Below are 17,874 nucleotides of genomic sequence, written 5' to 3'. Positions count from 1 at the left end.
ATGGTGATGCTGGTGATAAAAAAAAAATCTGATTAAGGAGTGAATGTACTCCTGTAAGTGGATGAGAAGGGATGAGGAGAAAATGAAAACCTTTGGCTTGTGGTCCACAGATTAATACACACTACATCCATTAAGGGAGGTCTTGGCTCTTTCCTAGCTTCCGCAAATGTCTACATTGTTTTGACAGTCCTTATTTACCTTTGCCAACCTTGTTGGCTGTCCAGACATAAAGACTTGAAGAGGGGTGTCATTTTATGGCCTATAAACACTAACATAAAAGCTCAAATTGGTGCTTTTGTAAGATGAGGTTTACAATGCCTGGGTTACAATGAGGTCCTACTGAGGCATGCTGAATGCATGGCCAGTATCAAGCAATATGGCTACCCCTGTGAAAGACAAAAATTAAATCTAGACTTTTATTGACAAAACTACAATGAGACATAATTGTTTATAGCTCTTATTCAGCTACATACTAAAAAGATACCCATACTATCACTGCTGGTAATAGGATAATGGTCATTACCACTACTTTAATGTCATGGGTAGTAGTAGTAGTAATACTAGTAGTAGCAGTAGTAGTAGTAGTTATAGTAGTAAATCTGTAAATTTAACATTTGCTTTTTAAAAAATAATAATAATAAGTGTAAGTATAAATAAAGGTCTCTGGTTCAAAACTGTGCTTGGGTAACACTGTGTTGAGTTTCACATGTTCTCCCCATGTCCTCCCACTTTCCAAAACATGGCTGTGGAGGTGGATTGGCTGTGCTAATTTGCCTCTAAGTATGAAAAAGACTGTGTGTGTGTGTGTGTGTGTGTGTATGTTTATGATGCGTGGCAATGGACTGTTATAGCATCCAGTGTGTACTCCCGTCTCACTCCCGCTGTTCCCAGGATAGGCTCTGGATCTTCCATTACCCTGACCAGAATAGTGCTATGAAGCAATACAGAAATAATTTTTTTTGGAAGCAAGGACTTGTGTGGAAGAGTAATAGAATAATAACTGTCTATACACTTACAGCCAGAAAGTTCGGTTTTAAATAAGGCACAGGATGACGAAATGTTGATTTTATTGTACTGTAGTGTGGAAATTAGTTTGCTGTAGGCTATAGCCTGCTTGTTTTACAACTGTAGTCAGAGATTCTGAAAAACTTGTTGTCCTTACATCACTATCTACTGAACTATAACCAACATAAAGTGGCTGTTTTGTACTCAGGGGTGGAACTTTTGAATGGAGTATCCAAGGCAGGCTTTTTCTGGTCTCTGTATATGCACTGCTGTTGAAAAATTACTTAATACCGAGCCAATGCAGAGTAAAATATTAGAGTATTATACTTTGTGCAGATTTACAGTATCTCCTTTGTCATTCTCAGAATTGCAGAGCAGCTCATGTGGGAACCCGGGCGTCCCTCCCAAAGGAATCCTGTATGGGACCCGCTTCAATGTTGGGGATAAAATCCGCTACAGCTGTGTAAGCGGCTATGTGTTAGATGGCCATCCCCAACTCACCTGCGTGACCAATGCAGGCAATGCAGCAGTATGGGACTTCCCTGTCCCTATCTGCAGAGGTAAGCACTGAGCAGTTCACTGTTTCTGTGATTGCTGCATGATGGGATGTACGGTATACACTGCATTTGTGAGTCTGATTGTATATGTGTGTTCTCGCCAGTGGCGTACAGTCCTCTGTGATTCTAGGGCTTTGAACCTGTTCATGTGACCTATGTAGATTTGCACAGAATGTTCATACATACAGAGTTTTAGATATGAGGTACTACGAGTACTCATACTCTCATCGATGATACATACAGAATGTTCTACTAGTTTATATACATATAAAGTGAAAATGAACAAAGTTCTTTGTTTAGATAAATCATCCAAAGGCCTAGATAACCAAGGCGGTACGCCATTTCTGTTGGGTGGTGTTCGTGTGGTGGTCTTACGTATGATGTGTGTGCTTCTCTGCATGAGTTCTTTAATCTACATTTCAACTAACCTTAGTCATCTGTGTATAGTCACTTGGCTTAGTATGAAGTTTCAGGGGTTTTACGCAGTTCTGGAAAGTCTAGAAAAGTATGGAATTTAAAGACACTCATTTACAGAGTTGGAAGAATATGGAAATTCTGAAAACACTTGATTAAAATGAAGGATATTCTGTTGTTAAAGTGTTATAGAGACTCTAAGGTTGTACACCCATTGTATTTAGACATCCCATTATTGTCAGCACTAATAAGGGAATGTTAGTTTTCACATTTTCAACTTTCCTGTGAATAGTAATGTAGTAGTAACGTAACAGGTCATTTAAAAAAAAAAGAAAAGAAAAAAAACCCTGGACATAAATAGCCTAAGAAAAAAATTAGGTAGATTCTTGATGAGGCAAGGAAAGGGCAAGACCCCTGTATGCTTTTGTATGTTTGTATAAATGTTTGGGGGGTAAGTAATTATCTTCTCATTATAAAGCATATAAGCCTATAACAAATCTATTAAAATTTTCATCAGCCATCAGATCTCTTAAATAAGTACTATATACCTATACAAACGTCCCTAGGACTACATTCTGTAATGAAGCAGAGATGATAGCATTTGCATCATGCTCATTTCAGATGGGCAAATTGCCATGGTAGCTGAGGTAGAATGACAAATAGGCGAAAGTGCTTCAGTGTGGAACATCTTCCTACCCCAGAGCACAGTCGGAATGGGAGGCAGTTTCATGTGCCAGCATGTATATGGCACACAGGGATTTATCTTGGCATATGTGATACTACCCACTGTCAATGAAATTGCAATTTATAGAATGCTTTGTGCAAGAAAAATGTAGCCAAGAGTGTGAATAAAAGACTGTGTGGCTTGCAATGTACATTGCATGTCTTGGGCTCGAGGGAAATAAAGTGTTGAAGTGTTGCTGATATGAATTTAGTTACTGGCAGATGGATAAAGTGAAGGAGGGAATACATACAGGGTTTTATGTATCAAAATTTCTCACTTACTACAGATAATCAGAAGGAAATAAGCTGTTTGAGTGTCCAGTAGTTGAGCTTATGAGGGACTCAGGAAGCCTTTACCAGGAAATTTTGGATCAGGTAGCACCTTAGGATTAAGTGTTAAAAACCAAAAAAGTATATAGAATATATCTCACAGAACAACACAAAACAACACAAAAGAGACAAATCGTTGTAGACCTACCAAAACAAAGGCATAAGCAGTTAAAAAATATAATTAAGTGCAGTTAGGTCCATAACAAAATATGAAGTACATCTCACAAAATGCAGCACCTGAACTTCCTGAACTTTGCAAAATGTCATTAAAACTGCAATTAGCATTGTTTGTTGTGGACAGACAAGACAATAAATAAAAATTGTTGGTCATTGACACTATCAACATATTTGGTATAAAATGTAAAATGTAGCCACTGTAAAATATGGTGGTGGATGAGTGATGTTTTGTCATTGGTGGTTCATGTGCTTAAGTGAAATTTGATGGCATCATGAAGTATCAGGGTATTTCAACCCAAACCCTGGTTCAGATTTAGTGATAGGTATATAGCTTTTATCAAGATGATGATCTAAACGTGCTTCCAAGTCACCATAGAAATAAAGGAACAGGAAGTGAATGTTTTGAAATGACGATGTCAGACTCCAGATTTGAATCCTACTGAAAATCCTAGTGTGAACTGAAGAAAGAAGTCCACATGCACAAACATTAGAATATAACAGAACTTCAATGCTGTGCGTGGTGGAGTAGATAAAGATGTCCCTACAAGTGTCTCCAACCTTAACAGACATTACAGGAAGTGACTCATTGCAGGGCAGGCATGTCAAAATATTAATTTCAAAAGTGCAGATCAGTTTGTTAAAAGAAATACACTGCTTCATAAGGTGTTTAAATAAAACTATACAATGCCCTTGTATTTTCTTTTTTTTCATAATACCACATATTCATTTATGCTCATTTTAATGAATTGTGCCAGTAATTCTGGTACTATAATTACTCTCTCTCACAGCCAGGAAATTGCTAGACATACTGGACAGACTTTTTCATAGTCTATTGTTACTGGAGTTTTTTTTTTTCCCTTTAAAAAGTTGTATGTAAAATTGGATTGCACTCTACTTAAAAGGATGCTTCATATATTTTTTCTGGATGACAGCAAAGATTGCATCCTTCAAGCTTTGTTACATATGTATCCCCCCATCTGCTTCACTAGCAACCTGATTTCTATCTGAAAAGGCAGACATGGCTTCCTATGGAGAAAAAAAAAATGTTTATTCATTAGTATTAAAAAAAAAAACATTGAAACCTTAAATCAAGAAACCTTTAACAATACAGCATCCACAAATGTCAGCATTATGGTGAAATTCAGTAATAAATGGATCTCCAGACTCAGGCTTGGTGGTGTTAAAAGCACTCAGGAATTATTTGTTGTTCTCTGCTGCTTCTTATTTCCACTGCTGATTGTGTGATGAATGATTTCACTTGCCACTTGTTAACCTGAACCTGTCTGCACTGCACACTGTGGCTTGAAAATGAGAGTTTGCTGAATAGCATTCTAAATCCATTTCAAGTCAAGTAGGTTTTTTACTGTCATCCCACTTTTATAATTGAGATGAAATATTCCTCCAGGACTGTGGTACAACATATAAAACAATAAAGAGGCAGAGTACAATAAGCATATGACTAAAGTACAGTGCAGGGCATTATACATTACATAGTGCTTACAACACAGAACAGGAGCTTCATGACAATCTGTGTGGTGGAATCAGCAAAAAACAAGCAAAAACTGTCCAAATTCTATCAGACTATATCATATGTATTCATTTTTTATGTGTATAGCAGCAAAAGGAGTAATAGATGAGTCTCATTATAGAGGCATAACTGTTAATATAAAGAAAGGATTCCCAATTTGAATTGGTTAATGGACTCCATCTTTGACTATCTGTGGTCACATTGCACAAATTGTTCCTATACACTATTTAGCCAGAATGTCAGCATGACTCTACAAATGTGTGACATTCTAACAGGATATTAAAACTCTTACTCATTCACAGAGCTCCAAATGAATAACAATGAATGTGATGCAGAAGAGCAACTTTGACACAAACCTTTTCACTATGTTTTATGGCAGAAGTGTTCAAACTGGGTCACATGAAGGAATTTCAGTGGTAAAATACTATTTAAAAATACTAAGAAAATAAATATTTAAAAGACTCTATCAGACTTGCCAATCTTTATACATTTTGCATAGGAGCTCCACATTTTAGCATTGGAGTATGTTAGTTATCACTCAAAGATATGGCAAAGGAAAGTTTTTTGTTTTTTTTTCATAATAAAAATGGCAGATGAGCCATTTGGCGTATGAATCTGGAATGATTGACGGTTACATAGGTGTGAATACTCCAATATTAACTGATGCTCTCTGGAAGCCCCGCCCCTTCCCTCATCTCATAATAGTAATGTTTTGGCTCATGTGTCAGTGTAAATGTAGAACATTTTGAGTTCTTTAGTGTGAAATAAAATCTACAAATATATTCATATTAACTGATAACTTTTTAACTAACTAACACACACACACACAAACCATACACCTGACTGAGAACCACAAAGAGGGTGAACCGAGAAAACTTTCCCGAAACACTTTCATTTTACAATAGCCTCAGGCCTTAAAGCCAAGAACAAAACAAGCAATATTGAAAACAACCCATCCGTAACACTCAAAATTAAATCAGTTTAAAGTTCCGCAAATGCATTTGCAAATTGAGTTCTAAAACCACGCCTCCACATTAGTATGCATTCGGTTCATGTAAAACATTACTTCCATTTTTTTTTTCTTTCTAATTTTGTGAGCACTTGCAACATAATATTAAATTAAAATAAAATGTACACTTTGGGTTTTAGCCACATATTTACATGAATTAATAAAGTAAAGAACTTAAAGCATTAAGTCATTTTTAATAATTTTATGTTTTTATGTAAAAATCACAGCTTTGTTTTTATCATATTTATTTAACTGAATCAGTTTTTTTTCAGTGTAGGGATGCCACTGAAAATTGGTCAGAATTGGGACTTTTGGTCTCTTTTGGCCAAGAGACAAAAAAGGCCAACATTTTGGAGAAGACTGAATAGGCCTACAGCAAAGTGTCAAAGACTGTGTGTCACTTCACAAGTAATGTTAATGGTAATGACAATTGACAGAGATTAAAAACGCAGTTTATTTGCTGTGTTCTCTAGCTAGTCACAGCTCAGATGTGTTCAACCACTGAGCAGCAGATAAACATTGGCTGTATTACGTCTGTATTAGGTCTTCTGTAATATATAATATAATAATATATTCTGTAATATAATATAAGACTCATATTTTCATGGTTCTATTTTATTTTTCTTTTTATATTATGTGTATTATGTATATGCTGCTGTAATTCGAATATTGACATTGTTTTTGTTGGCAGGAGAGGGCAAGTGCTAAACTAAACTGTGAAGTAGGCCTCATGGGGAAAACTTTTGAATACATTTGTATTATGGGCTTTAAACTGGCCCTATACACACCAATTATCCAAAATGTTAAGGTGCTTTTCACCATGACCTACGAAGCGAATGCATATAATTAGGGCTGGAGATGTGTCCAAATAATTTACAAGTTTATAAGGAAGCTTGACTGTGTGTGTTTAGAGCACTGTTGCCTGAGGGAGTGTTGAGCAGGCTGTCATGTCAAAGTATGAAATCAACATGACAGCATTGCTACACAGGTATCTTGGTCAAGGCGAGAGATTTGGGAATGTCTGTTCAACCTAGATGACTCCTAGCCTCGGTATTATGAGGCATTACCATCAATACATGTCTCGTACCCCAGGGTGTACTCCGCCGTCACATTTTGTGCCTTTTTATAGTGAAGGCAACTTTGTACTCAAATATATTAAATGGTAATTCAGAGAAAAGCATTTGTTTTCTTTATTTGGACAGCCAAGTCAAAATGGAATAAAGACCTGAACTCAAAAAGAAAAAAAAAAATCAATGTGGCCTTCTGTGGCCCCAAACACAGGCATTTTGTGTCTGGACATCCTCCAGGCAAGCTTGGAGGGCATTTTATTAACATAATAAGTATGCTACTCCAGGCCAGTAAACTTTTGCAGCTGATACATAAGGAATGTGTTTTTGGATGTCTACAGATTGTGGTAGAGGTCAACAGTAACAAGCCAGTAAACTCAAGAGAAGTGGACTGTCGTAAAGAGAGATTTCTATACTCTTAATCAGACTGATATAAAATAACTCCATCTGTGAATGTCACTTATATCTGGAGTCTGACTTTTTGGCCCCAGTAATGCCTCATACATAAATGAACATTACAAGCTTAAGTGGCTATTTATCATTGGCTGCCCTCGTTGCCTTTTCATGCTTCAGACATACTTTTGGGAAACGGCATTTGGCTTAACATAGTGTCCGTGTCTGAGCCTAATATATATATACATAGTATATCCATATGACTACCTATCATCTTATACCCAAATATGATAATGTGTGTTGCAGATGTACAATTTCTGCTTAGGTATGCAGTTCTGCAGAAGCAAATCTAAACATGCATCTTGGCAAAGGTAGCTCTGCAAATGCTGAGAGATGCAAAAATGTTTTTAGAAAAAAAAAAAAAAGACCTCCCTGCATGTATGGCATTAAAGTGGTCAGGTTAATTATCTATAATAGCTGAATCATTGTGCATAATAGAAACTATAGACCTCTAGCTATGACCACCTGTGTCTCTGAATACCTTCTATTTAGAGTGCATGGATACTCATGGCACAAATATCCAGGTTAAAGTGCTACAAATGATCCCATTTTGTCAGACAGGATTCCTCAAAGCACAATATACTTCAGAAAATTTTACCATAGTTTTACCATTGATACTAGACTAATTTTGACATGTGCTTGATATTAAAGAGGTTGCAATGCTCCATGCAGAAATCCCTGTTTAGTTTTTGACCATGGAGACCATCTGCTTAAAGTTGCAAATCCCCATCCAATCCCACAGTACTTGGGCAGCCCTGTATAAAAAGGGATCTAACATCCTAAACCTTATGTAATTACTAGAACCAGGCGTGACTTGGCGGATATGTGATCATGTGATCTGACAGCTTACCATCATCTTATGGAAGCCTTGAATAATGTAGTTACTGACGTGGTAAATGCTCTACAGTGATGCCACATAAAGGTTTGTGAAGTGTAAAAGTAAGTGCCAGGTCAAGATTAAGCTGCTTGTTACATGTCAAAAATGGGGTTGTGCTTTTGTCTGTAGTCAGAATCTAGTTTCATCAATAGGTGCTTCCTTTGCAGGAACCAAAACATTTCGTGTTAATGCTAATACTATTTGAATTAAAAGCTTCTCCATCGCTATCTAAACTAAAACGTTAATGTCCAAGACCATAATTTTGTTTAGTCCACTAGATATTGTTGTAAACGTTAATGATATATTCATATGAACTAAGTGTACAAAGAATCACATTATTATGTAATTGGCCAGCATCAGACGTCTGACAAAGTGTGAACTAGCTCAGTTGTATTTAGAGGCTGACAGACTCAAGCTTATAGGTGATTCGACAATTGGTGCGCCATCTGTGTCCTGCTGATATTACTTTTACAAATATATGTTAAGTAAAGCCAAAGTGTTTTTCAAAACGACACTATTTGCATGTTTCCGATAAATAGCTTAAAACATTATTTTTATTATCTTCAGCACTTAGAAAGCATTTTTCCTGTCCCAGCCCATTATGACTACACTTTACCTTGAAATATAACCATCAAAATACTTTTAAAAATTTGTGAATTTAACTATTCATGCTTTCAACAGCATTTTTCAATGAGTTATCCATTATAGGTTATGAAAAAGTCCATTTTATTCTGAAAACATTCACTCAACCCTGTTACCTGAACATTTCATCTCTATGAAATAATTGGAATTGGCAAGTCAAATGTATACAGGAATTTGCACCATCCAAATTTCCTGAAGATCATGGAAATAAGTAAAGTACATTCTCTTGTGTTTCTTTATTTTCAATATTTACTGTCAAGGTCACTTTGAAAGTACAACACAGTTACCCCAAATATAGCTTGAAAATAAATTATAAATGGGGGAACAAGTAAATCATTAGGATGTTCTTAAAATCCTCATGCCATTAGCATGGCTGTTGATGCTTAATCACATTTCATTCAGCCCTGTCACTCTGTTAAGAGCAAAACGCAGTCATTGTCAAAGAAACCTGGAATGGTTAAATGCATGATTCATTGTAGAAACAACCTTATATATATATATATATATATATATATATATATATATATATATACATATAATGTGATATCATGTGATCTGCCAGAGCATGTGCTCTGTTTGCACAGGTCATTACTAAATACACCATTAATACTGCACTTCTAAATACATCCATGCTCCCAAAAGAGGAATATTAATGCTAACAGCAGATTATATGTGCAAGGCTACCTCTAAAACCAGTCTGCTTAATGTTGTGCACACTTAATGTGCATGCACTTCTTGACTGGCTCATGAATCCATCAATATTGATGTACCCTGTACAAGTTTGGACCAGATAATGGATTTATCCATAACAATGTCATATTTGTCTCTGCAATAACAGAGATAAAAGTGTTATGCTTTCCTAGTATGAACACAGCATATCACAGAAATAGTCATCTTGAAAGTATCCTAAAGTGTTCTATGAAAAAGCACTAACAAATATCAGGCAGCTCACAGACATAATAACAATTTAACCAAAACCACAGACTAACACCTTTAACAATAAGTGCTCCGTCCCTGAAATACTGATGCACTCTGTCATATTGCAACATCTTTTGCCCTAGTTAAATGCTAAAACTGGTGGCTGGCTTGGTAACTGATAGCCTTTTGTGGTCGATTTCATTTATGGACTTAACAAATTTCCACCTTCAATCTGAGCCAGGTTCTCTGTGCTGACAACTCCACATCTGTTGTGAACGAAACACGAATTCAACCAGAGAATAATTCAATTGGCATGTCTCAGCACTTTCGAAGTTTTCAGGTAAACTTCAGGGCCAGCAGGGAATGTGTTCTTACAACATTCACAAACTAAGTGTCACTTTAAAAAAAGTGTACTTTGCTCTCAAGATCTGTCTGCCTCTTTTTTCTGCTTCGAATCCCTTCCTTAAGAAAGGGCTTTTCCTTCCCTGGATAAGACAGAGCTTAGGGTTGAAGTATACTTAAGAAACTCAGTTTGTAAAATGTGGGATGGGTGGATGGATGGATTATTAATAAAATCTTATTATTAATGAGCTTGTCAGTTAGATGGGGCGTGTTGGCAGTAGGGACAATTTCAAACCCTGCGGAGTATGAAATGAGGCCCAATCAGGGCGCCTGGAAGATATTCCAAATTTCCAGGATGTTCCAGGAATTGGATGCATGAGCATACATATGAGCAATGGCTGGTCCCCCAGGGCTTCTTGTGAATATTGATGGCATCACAAAACCTGCTTGTCTCTGGCAGGAGAGGAAAATCTTGGCTGTAGATGGATCCTTCAACATGATAATCACCCCAAACATCAAAATCAGCACACAAAAAATTGTCAGGTTCTGGATCTGAGTATGTTCAAAATGTGTGGTCTGAATTGAACAATACAGCAAATGTGCAAAACAGATAATGTAAAGAAATCTTTTTGCATGGAGAACTGGACGAAGACCCCCCTACACATGTCTTCAGTTTTGTTGGACATTGCAGGAAGAGATTATGTGTGTTATATATTTACTTTGCTCATTTTTTTTAATGGTGCAGATAATTCTGCAGCTGACTGTAATTGATCTTTTAATAGAGCAAGCATAGATTACGATTAGTTATGATTTTACAGTGCCTGAAAAATCGATTTCAGAAAGAAATAGGGTCTTATTTTTTCATGATATCCTGAATTTTAAAAGGACAAAGTTGTGATCCAGAGAGGATCTTTGTCAGGTGAAACTGTGAGATTTCACAGGTGTTACATTTTATAACGCATTTAAAAACATGAAACATGACTAGTAGAATGTAGTGGAAGGGTTTCTCACTGTCGTAAAACCTGAGGCCATGAAAGTGATGTATAAAAGTCACATACTTTTTCTACATCAGTTTCCTAAAAATACACATAATCCCAAAAGTTTAACTGTATTGCCAGAGTACGGTGTTTGCTGTGCATCTATCTCAGTGGATACTTCAGTAAAAGTTGCATGTTGTGACAATCTCATCAGATATTTTTAAAAATCTGGTAATAGCTTCACCTTGAACTCTTCTCTGTCATACTTGTAGATATGTTGTAGAAAAAGAAAGAAAGAAAGGGCAGGATGCTTGTCAGGTCTTTAATGTGTGTTTTATCATACTGCCACTTTTGAATTGAGTTCAAATAAGTGATGAATAATTTACTGAACTTGAACTTGTTTTGTGGAAAGGGAAAAAAAACAGAAGCATTATGTGCAAAAGGCCTTAAACTATGATCATTGTGGGAAAAAAAAAAGTCCTTGCACTGAGTATTTCGGTTTATCACTCCAGTGTGTTCCTGCCTTTCTGGCTTGTATAGTATGTCATAAATTATGTATTGGGTTTCTGCTATCTTTTGCACCAGTTCCACACTTTTATCCACATATAAGCAATATGATGGGCAAGCAAAGCTCTCTCAACATAGTATTTGTCAAATAGTGATGGTTTATGGAAGGTTAGAACACATCAAATATGTTATGATTTCTGGTATTTATAGCACAGTTTCTCTTGTATTACATATCATATCAAATACATAGCTCTGTGAAATGATGTAGGCTACTGTTCAAAAATAAAGGTGCTAGAAAACTCAATTTACAAGAAACACTCTTCTGTCACTGGTTTACCGGTTGTTTCTCTAAACTATGGGCTGTGGGTTATGGGCTAGCAGACAGGATGGAAAAGAAAGAAAGAAAGAAAGAAAGAGTAGAGTACAGCAGAAGTTTTGAAGGTCAGGCACTCTTAGCAATGCTTCTGGAAAATCCCTGTAAATATTCATTGCATGAGTGAGAGAATCAATAAGCCTCTAAGGACATTTTGCCCCTTAATTAACCAATGAGCTATTTAGCCACTTTAGCTAAACTGTTTTAAAAGCAGAACTCATATTCAAGCTTTCACACAAAATGCAACAGAGCAGAACAGATTCCTGGCGAATGCAGCATTAAATATTCATATGCTATTTTGAATATTAAAGCCTGCATGCAGTATTTAAAATGAAGGCCACATAACTACTTTTAAATGTGCTGCAGGGTACAACCATTGCACAACATATACATTCTTTTTATTTGCCTTACAAATGAATTCTTAAATAAAACATGTCTTATAAACATGAGTGATTAGTTTGGCACAACACGTCTTTATTAGTAATGACAATGTTTCTGCATCAGACTTGTGCATTCTGATATCAACCAAAAGCATAAAAGTATTGTATAATTAATCAACTTTGTTCTACACTGAGCATATGAAGGATAAATTAATGTGGATCATTTTATTCATTCTGTGTAATGGAGCCACAAGTGTTGACAACAGCCTACAACGGGGAGTGAGCCTAAAGGGAAATATAGAAACAATTTGTCTAGGGTGTTTTAAAACTTCTCCCATCATAACCTGAGCAAAATGTTCCGACACTGATGCAGATTTCAATGGAAACATCAGCAAACAATAACTTGGAGAATAGCATGCAGCAAGTGATGCTACATTAATCAGTCCCTCCTTTTTGCTGCAGTAAAGAGAATTTTTTTAATTAATTCATTCGTTCTCCTTTGACTTTTCCTGGTGGTGGTTGCTGTGGCAACACGCTGAGAACATCAGCCCAGACTTCTATGTCCATGGCCAGAGATTACAGCTCCTCCTGGGGGATCATCCAGACATCTAACTGTGAGATGTAATCTCTCTCGCAGCAGGTTCTGGGTCTGCCCTGGGCTCTCCGTCCAGTGGGACATGTCGGATACAGTTCTAGCAGGGGCTGACCATAGGGTGTTCTCATAAGGAGCCCAAACCACCTCAGCTGGTTCCTCTTGATTCGGAGAATAAGCCCAGCAGCCCTGCAGAGGAACCTCACTTTTGCAACATGTACTAGCAACCTTATTCATTTGGTCACTACTTATAGCTCATGCTCATAGACGAGGAAAGGGATGTAGGTTGATTTCTAAACAGAGAACTTCGTCTATAAACTGAGCCCATGCTTCACCAACATATAACACTGACTAGATCCTGACTAGATCTCATGCTGTCTTTTTCACAAGGTACTTAAACTCCTTTGTGGATTGAGACCTTGTCGTGGTGAAGGAGATTATGTACGTCAGTGAACCTCAGGGTTATGTCACCAGGAGTTTAATGCTCAGAGTAGGGGCACCATTAGTGAACAGATACGAGGGGAGGGTCAGAAAAAGAGTGACCCTAATGAGCCTTATGAAAGATACAAAAAAACTAAAAGTACCTTATCTGGATTAAGTTTACTTGGGCACCCCCCTGGAGCCAGGCCAGGGGATGGTGTTCACAAGTGAGCGTCCAGGCTACCCACATAAACCCACGTCTGGCTCAGCATGAAATGGTGACTTCACGCCATCTTGTGGGTGCACCACCAGTAAGATGAAGTGTGAAAGTCAGGTGCAATGCTAGTTGAGTGGTATGCATGGCATGGACAGTCTTAGACAGACCTAGACACTTGCAATGGAAACTGGCTTTGGAAATGTAGAATGTCCATAAAGATAATAGCTATAAATGTACAGTATAATGGATCTGTAGAACTCAAACTTTTTTATGTTAAGTATCATTTTTTAAATTCATTCTTAACTGGAGAAAGTTTAATTTTAGCAGACACACAAGTAGTCTCTGTGGATGTTTGTCATTTTTAATGGCTTCATTTTTTTCATGCCTTCAGCCTTGTTTTGCGTGATTTAATACCTTTCCTATTTAATGGATATCAATTCATACATCACAGCTTTCTTTGTGCTGCAACTCTGAAGCTGAACTATTATGTAAGATGTTAACAGACTATTAATTTTTAAGCAACATTAATCAGTCTTAGAAAGATTAAACAGATAATCTCCCACTGGAGGTAGACAACTATTTTGTTGCTTGAAGACTGCGCTATAATCAGAAGAACAATGTCTTATCACTGACGTTGTAAAGCCCATACATCATGTACACCCTTATGGTCTTTTTTTTTCTCTCCATTCTTTTCCTTTTTCTCGGATACTGTGAGTGTTGAGAAATATTATATAGGATGTCATCCATTGACTTTCAATCTGATTTGACACAATCCATTACAATCATAAAAGCCTTATAAGACAGGCATGGGAAAAGTATGAACTCATTTCCCTATCTTTTCATCAGAAGCTCTGATTATTAACCATTAATACCTAATGAACACACTCAAAGACTTTACTGAGACAAAAGGCGTCAAAGTCTCATTCAGGCTTCTCTTTCATCACTACGAGAGAATGCTGACTTGCCTGGCTTTGTTGGAGGACTCGACATGCCATCCATCTCTAAACATTTATATTCAATATTCATTTCACTCATCACTTTTAATTGTCATTTATCATTCATTGAAAGCGCACGTCCCAGAAACTAATGCATCAACTGGGCCAATTTAAAGTGCCATTTGTCTTTTCTATCCTTCTTCATTTTTAGTGGGGAAATCAAACCCTGCTCATGGACTATCAGTCTAAGGCATGAATGGTGGATAAACCATATCTCCTTCTGCCATGTACTGATGACATTATATTCAGTGTCTGCTGCTTATGCATAAGCAAAAATGGTTTAATAATCCATTTGGCACTTGCCATGTTAAGTCCATTTAGTTGAGAGAAAGAATCCAGTGTGAATCATGTTAATGATGTGCACATTGGATAATAATCTTAATGTCAGGCTATAAATCTGCTCCTGGGCTTTGTGGAAGAGCATCAAAGTCATAGGCAATGGCCAATAATGAAATTTTCAAAGCATCATATGGATGGAGTCAAGAAATTTGACAGTGAATTTCTAGGATTTCCATTAGCGGAGATGCACTACATTGGTCTACACCGGAATCTGAGGCAAGAATGTGAATATGAAATCAAGCCACTCTGCAAATCTATTTTTAGTTCTGTGGCATTGACAATAAGGCAAGAAAATTGTCTATAACAATCTCAAGCAAACTGCATGCTGCCAAAAAAAATCAGATACAAATCATGACAGACCTTTTCATTTGTTTCACTCTAAAAGTAAACAGTAGCAAGTATGCAAGCAAGAATTGTCTGTAAAGCTGCTTTATGACCATGTCTATTTTTGAAAAGCACTACTGTATATGAATAAGATTGAATTGAATTTTATTTAATGGTATAACTATAAACTCCAGTATTTATGATTTATGCTTTTGTGTGAGTAATGTTTAAGATTAGACTCAGCTGTGTTTTACCAGATTATTAAAAAAAAAACCTCTGGAAATAAAACAACATGTGGACAAATGGCATTTGCTGTGTTTATGTATCATGTGGCACAATAGATGGGTTAAGTTCAGTGTAACTGCTGTTTATTAGTGAGATGTGATGTAGATCATGTGATATCTCTACATAACTTCTCTCTTAAGCAATATCTAATGCAAAAAAGGAATTTGCTGAGAGCAAGTTGCTAAAATGTTTAAATTTAAGCATTGGATTGTAATGGATAAAATATTTTAGCCTGCAGATCAAAGACAGAACTGGCAAGAAAAATGTATTAATGGTATCCCAGTGAAAGCTAAACCCCAATGAGCATCTAATGGAAAAACAAGCTTTATAAAACGATTGACTTGAAAGCCAAAATGAACAACAGATGATGTTCCAATGCCAGAGGCCTCCACAGAACATTTCTAATCCTGTTGTTTTGCCCATGGAGACCAAGACTTTCGGTCCTGCCTTTGATGATGATCAGGGTTCTCCAAACTGCTTGCTTATGGTGTGTCTGCTGTAGTTACTTCAAGCTCATCACCCACATATCCTCTACAGCTGTCGACACTTGAACGTGGGAACTGTTTTGTGAGCTGAGGTTGTATTGGGCAGTGAGGCGATACAGATGAAAAAAAAAATTATTCTAAGGCCAGATTTTTTTTCTGGATTCCCTTTGCTTTGACACTAATTGCAATGTGATCCATCAAAGGTTTCCTTATGCCTCTTGACACTCCATTTAAACACCTATCACAGGGTAGACACGTTGACTAAGGCAGGTATACTTTTGCCTGAACAGAGCAGAATAAATGAGAAAAGGAGAGGAAGAACCAAATGGAAACGTGTAATGGAAGTGGGTGTTGGGAAGGCATGCTCTCTGATACGAGACCAGTGATTGGTTTGGTGATTGCACGGCAATGACTAATGCTGGTGCACCAGCACAGCCCTGCTGAGAATGAGGTGAAGGATAAAACATTCAAAGAAACAGCATGAAACTTTCCTGGCTACATTTAAATTTAGCAGCACCACCATACTGTGATTCTTAGAAGCACAGCCCACACAGAACTTTCTTTAAATGCAGACAGCATATGGGCAGGAATTTGCTAATCCTTTGCAACTAACATCAAATCCAATTTTTAAAAGAAGGACATGTTTGTCTTCTATGATTAGCACCTTTTGTTAACATATCTGTGCAGACAAAATTGCCCAATCGTTCACAGAGATATACTACTACTAGTTGGGGGGATTACAGCATTGTGCACTTGGCTTGATGTTCAGGGCTGAATCTGTGCCACCTACTACTGCTTGCTTAAACACAGAGCCAATCTTTAGTGCAAACACATGTCTCTGAGGCTTACCAGGTTGACAGTGGGGTCGCGTGCGTCTCGCCAACCTGTCAGCTGATAAGACACAATGGGAGTCAGCCCAAAGGTGACAGAAGGCAGACACAGCTTGCCAGTGGCACCTGTGGTGAAAGAACAATGCGGCGTGCTTGAGCATCTTCAACAGGGTAGAAAGGAAGGCTACAGAATGTGGGATTCAGACAATTTGGGAGGATATCTTTGGGAGCCACATGCTGCTGAAGACAAAAAGGATCTCAACTGTGTAGGAAAAGTGTGACGCAGAGTATCAAGATTCAGGTTGCAGCGTGCTGAGGGTGACGTGGAATTTCCGAGACTGACTGGGAAAGGATTGGATTTACCCAAGTTTACAGAAGTTTAGCCTGTAACCAGTGATGCCTGGTTGCAATATTAGATGGGAGGCTAAAATCTAATATCTATCAAAGCTTGACAATGAAACTGTTACAGTTGAGCAATGCCTCATATCATGATGTCTCATCGATGGCATAATAGGATACCATATACTTGTATGTCAGCCAGTCAACATCTTCATAAAGTCCTCATTCACCCATACCCATTCACCCATTAACTCCATTTTCAATTCCCTTGGAACAGTAATTACCTGTTTTGAGTGACAACTAAAAAGTGTTGCTGTTTGACAGATATAAGCCAATGTTCCACTGATTTGCTCACCTCAGTACATGCTCACTTCTCCATTTAGCTCCATAAAGGTATCATTGCACCTAGTTGTCAAAAATGGGAACTAGAACCTGGCAACCTTGGTTAATGCTATTAGCTCTTCTGGGTGCATCTCGCACCCTGTGACAGTGGTGACAGGAAAGGTATGTCTAAAACTGCTCAAAACGAACTGCTAGACTGTGTTCTGGATGACTGTTAGACTACGACTTTAACAATTTGTTACTCTAAAAAGTCACTGACTAGTAGCTTATATCATATGTGTGATAGCCACTCGACTTAACTTTGTTTGAGGTTATGCTGTTTTTAATGTTTTCCTGCCCCAAAGATCAAAGATTATTGGACATAAGCTGCTGCTGATAAAAAGAATTTTGTGGGGAAAACTATTACACACACTTTAAGACAGATTCT

At 37.3% G+C, this 17,874-nt stretch overlaps 1 protein-coding gene across 3 annotated transcripts in view; it reads left to right on the top strand.

Annotated features, from left to right (window-relative positions):
* Positions 1-17,874, top strand: part of csmd3b (CUB and Sushi multiple domains 3b) — a 407,371-nt gene that overhangs the window by 114,134 nt on the left and 275,363 nt on the right. For all 3 annotated transcript variants that reach the window (XM_053228561.1, XM_053228560.1, XM_026929912.3), the window contains exon 4: positions 1,371-1,565. In XM_053228561.1, coding sequence (XP_053084536.1) covers positions 1,371-1,565 — 195 coding nt within the window. The remainder of the gene's footprint in view (positions 1-1,370; positions 1,566-17,874) is intronic.

This window comes from Pangasianodon hypophthalmus, chromosome 23 (assembly GCF_027358585.1).
Source record: "Pangasianodon hypophthalmus isolate fPanHyp1 chromosome 23, fPanHyp1.pri, whole genome shotgun sequence".
Taxonomy (NCBI): Eukaryota; Metazoa; Chordata; class Actinopteri; order Siluriformes; family Pangasiidae; genus Pangasianodon; species Pangasianodon hypophthalmus.
This window is presented reverse-complemented; position numbering and strand designations above follow the sequence as displayed.